We start from the raw sequence: 5433 nt of genomic DNA on the forward strand, positions 1-5433 counted from the left end.
CAGGCACGCCTCGCAATCACAGACATGCCCCGCCCTCACAGGCACGCCTCGCAATCACAGACATGCCCCACACTCACAGGCACATCTCATAATCACAGACATGCCCCGCCCTCACAGGCACTCCCCACCCTCTCAGACATGCCCCGCCCTCACAGACATGCCCTCACAGGCACGGCTCGCAATCACAGACACGCCTCGCAACCACAGACATGCCCCGCCATCAGAGACACGCCCTCACAGGCACGCCTCGCAATCACAGACATGCCCCGCCCTCACAGGCACACCCCGCCCTCACAATCACAGGCACTCCCCGCCCTCACAGGCATGCCTCGCAATCACAGGCACGCCTCGCAATCACAGGCACTCCCCACCCTCACAGGCACGCCTCGCAATCACAGACATGCCCCGCCCTCACAGACACGCCCTCACAGGCACTCCCCGCCCTCACAGGCATGCCTCGCAATCACAGACTTGCCCTCACAGGCACTCCCCACCCTCACAGGCACGCCTCGCAATCACAGACATGCCCTGCCCTCACAGGCACGCCCCGCTCTCACAGACATGTGGTGTCTGATCCTGGACACACACAGGGCAGACAGATACTTGCACACAATCTCTATGCATTGTGACATGAGCAGGCATATCTTCATAAACACACACACGTATTCCCCACCCCTCCCGGGCACGTAGACATTATGACCCTATAATGCATGCTTTCTCTTGCTCTCTCTCATGTTTCACACTCATACATTAACAAGCAGAATGCATAAGAAAAAAGCTGAAAACTATTAATCCCAAGGAGACTTTTAGCCAACATGCTGATCCTTGCCTCGAGGAGTTAACTGAAAATCTCTTGGAAGCCTTCCAAGTGTGGAGCTGCTTGACATGTGAACACTCAGCGGATCACATTACTGAGCTCCAGAGACCTGGCTGATATTTTGCCAAGTTCGAATGTAGAACCTCAGGCACTGGTTCTTCGTTGGGCCCACATGGCCTATAAAACAAGCTCTCAGCATTTCAAACAGCCCTCTCTGATAATCAGTTTCAGCTTTAAATCATTGGCTGCACTGTCAAACCCTGTTCTCTTAAAGGCAGTGCAGGGTTCGATTTCCAAAGTCACTGTAACACTCCACTGTTTTCACAATGAGGAAAACCACCTCACTACTGGGCCACTGCACCTGCTCTGAGAATGAGGGATAGGATCAGCCTCATCTCCTGCCTCCCACCACGGGGAATGGGTGCACTTATCATATACATTCAAGGGTAATACATTCAAGATCCAGGAGTGTCTTGTCAGGCTTGATATGGAGCAGATGTCTTTTCCTATAAGAGTCACCAATGAGGGATCACTAGATGGCCTATTGGTATTATCACTAGACTCTTAATCCAGATTCGACAGGTTTTTTTCTGGGGTTCTGGATTCAATCCTCACCATGGCTGGTGGTGGAATTCAGTTTAAAAACCTGGAATTACAAGTCTAATGACAATTATGAATCCCACTGTCAATTGTTGGAAAAACCTATCTGGTTCACCAATGTCCTTTAGGGAAGGAAGCTGCTATCCTTACCTGGTCTGGCCTACACGTGACTCCAGACCCACAGTAATGTAGCTGATTCTTAACTTCCCCCTGGGCAATAATTCGGGATGGTTAGTAACTGCTGGCCTAGCTAGTGATGCCCACATCCCATGAATCAATTACATGAACCAGGCTCATGTTTTTCCCTCAGAGTCTTTGGAACTCTCTTTTTAAAAATGGTGTTGGATGCAGAATCCTTGGAAATTTTCAAGTCAGATAGTTTTTTTTGTGAAGTGAGGGGGATGCAAGGTTATCAGGGGTAGATGGGAGTATGGAGGTTTGAGGTTACTGTCAAATCAGCCACGATCTTATGAAATGGTGGAGAGGATTGAGGGGCTGAATGACCTATTCCTACCATTTTGTGTATGCTGATATGTAACACCTTCCCCTTGGCCACGTCCAAAGCCGATATTGTAGTGATGGGCTTGGCCATTGCTCTCGGTCAGTTGTACCCAGCGGGATACGGGAGATTAGAATCATTGTGACTTGGTTTGAAGGGAATGCATGCCCAAGGTGGAGCTCCTACCCCATGACTGGGGAGACATTACAGTGTGGTAACTGGATGTAAACTCTGAACTCTGCACACAGATTTACTGCATCCACCATTTACTCACAGGGTCCATTCACAGACAGAGGACTGGTAAACATAACTCCTAGCCCTGCACAAATTGAAAACGGTGCACGCATTAACGTTTTGAAAACACCACTTTACTCACTGTGCACACACACGTCTGACAACCATCCGGGGAACTGAATGTTTGCCCGTGATCTAAGGTGGCTCCATCCAGTTCACAGCCTAAGAAAAGGGAGTGGAAATTCAATCACAGGCTGTAGCCACACGAGACATCAATACTCAACCACCACCGCCGCAAAAAAAAACTGGCTTGCAACGACAGGCAAGTGCTTCCGTATTCACTGGGGAGGAACATACACGTCAAGGAGAGCAGAAAGCCCCACATTCCCAAAACACTTCCGGGACGGCCAGGAAAGTCAAGTGGCAGGGATCAGATGGCACCGGGATGAAAATACCGTGGAGAGGATGGGAAATTGAGGAGGTTGGCAGGAGGGGAGACTGGAAAGGGTTGGGGGGGAGCAAGTCTGTAGGAGAGGGTTGTAAGACATTCCACAGTCTGAGGTTCAGGGAGAAAATGAGATTGAATAAACAAAAGGGAAAGAATCTACATTTTAACACAGGAGGGTGGTGGAACTGGGGGTTTGGGGTTTGAGGTTTGAGATTGGGGCATGATTGGAGTTTGGCTGGGTAGTGGGTGGAGGCGTTGGGCGGTTAAGAATTTGGAGTTTATGAGAGTTAGGATTGGAGTTGTCAGGGTGGGGGGAATATTATGGAGCTGAGGTTGCAATACACTGAAATGTGTATAATAGCAGTCCCTATTTTCACATGGTAATGGCCTCCTTCCTGTCACTGTTTCGATCGGTCAGTGTATATTTTCACTGCTGTTATTTTCCTGTTTGGGTCATCACGTCAGTGTGCTTGTGCTCAGATAGTTGCTGCTGAGTTTGTTATGGTACATGGTCAGGCAACAGGATCTGTTCCTCAAAGCAGGCTTAGTCTCAGCTGTTTTCAATGACCCTCTCACCTGGGCATCTAGGGCAGCATTGCCCAGGTATCTCGACTGGGTGTGAACAAAACAGAGGCTGGCACTGTAGGGGGACACATCTCACCAGGCTTCGCTGTAACAAGAGGAATGGAAAACTTGTAAAAAAGTTATGATCATTCAAAAGTACCAGTGATTAGAAACAATTCGTGAATTCACAGAAAATATCTCAAGTTAACCAGATCATGCCACAAGGGTGAATGAGCAAAATCCCTGGGTCCAAGATTCAAAACAACCAAGGGTCAAACATCATAAACAATTGTGGCTTCAATGACTGAAGATGAAGTAACTAGAAGTCAAGCTGCCTGTGGTCTTTAGGTGCATGATCAATAAGTTATGCCACAGTTCCCAAAGAGACTGTTAACTTTAAACGACATTTGAACTCCTAGTAAGCAACTTAAAGATATTACACAAGATTTCTAGTTTTAAGACTTTTACTGTAACAAGCCAACTAAAATCATCACAGCCTAAACACTTAGTAAATAAAGAACGCACTAAAATACAGAAACAATTTCCCCTCTTAACTTTTTAACACAATCGAAAACCACGTGCCACAGGTATGTTTTACACCAACTCTCTGCGTTACTAAAATTTTTACAAGATCCAGTTCAATCTCACTTCCAAAGTGTTTGCTCCTCTCTGTTCCACCGAGCTGTATCGTTGAGAGACCATGTCCCAATTTTTTGGAGAAATCCAAGATGGAATATCAGTTGTAAGGCACCCTCCGGCAACTCATCCATCGCTCTCTAACTGGCTGTGTAAGGTCAAATTTTCTGGATACCTTAAATTGTAAAGGAAATGTGGTTCTTGGACTGGAGACCGTCTTTCCTCCCACATACCTGCAGCTCACAGAGAACTCCCAACCTTAATCACTCTGTAGACCACAGGGCTACAGCCTCCTCTGTCCATCTGACATTCCCTCTCTCTTTACTGCCCTAAACTAGAGACTGGAAATCTATTCACAGCCAGCACGTGCTGCTTTTGCCTTTGTCTTTTGTTGGGAACTTTTTATACTTTGCTTCCCATAAGTCTCAACCTGTTCCCATAGGAACAAAAGCACTGAGGCCTGGTATTAGAAATAGATCACATGACTATCTTCACTACCCTGTTTTACCCAGAATTAAGCAGACAGTCCCAAGATATAATCATTTAATAAAACAATAAATTCTTAACAGTGCACAAACATATCTTCCAATCTATAGCAACAGCAGGACTTACCACACATGAACAGTTCATACAGGGGTTAACTGTGGATGAGAAAATGTCTCCATTCATATATTGCTTCCCTTCATATTCACAGCCTGAAACAAACAAAGAACAAAGTCAGTCTTATACAGCCCAGCTAGGGTATAGATTCTGTCTTTGGGATGTTTGGTGAGGCAATGCAGATGGAGATTTAACTTTCTCAGTTACCTTTCAATAAATAATCAAAATATTTAAAGATAAAGCACATCAGAGTCCTGCTCTTTAGTGACTCACTGACTGGGTCTGTCACATAAGCGGTTATTAAGCCCCTTAGACTGTGGCTAGATCCCAGTTTGAGCTGATTAAGCAGGGCATCACTGAGACAATATTAAGGGACCCTCTGTGCTGCAGTGATAGTGTCACTATCTCTGAGACAGGAAAGCTCCAGGTGTTTGTAATAACATCCCTGAACAGGTTGATTAGAAAACAAAAAAAAACAATGAGACAATGTTCACTTCAGCAGCTAGGACTAGACAGCAGAAGAACCAGCCATAGATGCTGCTCTAGATCAATCACAATGTAAACATGAGGTTCAGACTGGATCAGGCTGAGTGAGGAGACTTCCCCTTGTCACCATGTACTGTCCTGGCTAGAAACCGATTGCAAGCCCAAGGGGAGAACATACAGGGTCCAGTCTCTCCAGCAGTGAATCCTAGCCCGGGTCAGAAACACAACATTTTACAAAAGTAACACAGTCACCTGTAAAACGTGCTGCTCAGTGCAGCAATGGTCCACAAAAGTTGTGAAATACAGGGCTGGACAGCATTCTGGAACATACCGCGGAAAGGAACAAACAGGTCACACATAACAAACAAAAAAACCCCAGAGTGAACAGTGGAATGCAGCTCAATGCTGGACCTTCATATGACAGGGCAGGAGTAAAGGCGGGCATGGAGTTACTGGGGGGGAGTGACAGTGGTTTGGAGTTACCTGGGCGGGAGTGACGGCAGTGCGGAGTTACCTGGGCGGGAGTGACGGCGGTGCGGAGTTACCTGG

General features: G+C 46.8%; 1 protein-coding gene across 1 annotated transcript in view; it reads right to left on the minus strand.

Annotated features, from left to right (window-relative positions):
- Window positions 1–5433, minus strand: part of LOC109932154 (kielin cysteine rich BMP regulator) — a 132690-nt gene that overhangs the window by 70607 nt on the left and 56650 nt on the right. The window contains exons 10-12 of the mRNA XM_048609973.1: window positions 4411–4493; window positions 3175–3268; window positions 2268–2372 (exon numbers count right to left, since the gene is read on the minus strand). Of these exons, the coding sequence (XP_048465930.1) occupies window positions 2268–2372; window positions 3175–3268; window positions 4411–4493 (282 nt within the window). The remainder of the gene's footprint in view (window positions 1–2267; window positions 2373–3174; window positions 3269–4410; window positions 4494–5433) is intronic.

The sequence above is a fragment of the Rhincodon typus genome, chromosome 22, assembly GCF_021869965.1.
Source record: "Rhincodon typus isolate 14 chromosome 22, sRhiTyp1.1, whole genome shotgun sequence".
Taxonomy (NCBI): Eukaryota; Metazoa; Chordata; class Chondrichthyes; order Orectolobiformes; family Rhincodontidae; genus Rhincodon; species Rhincodon typus.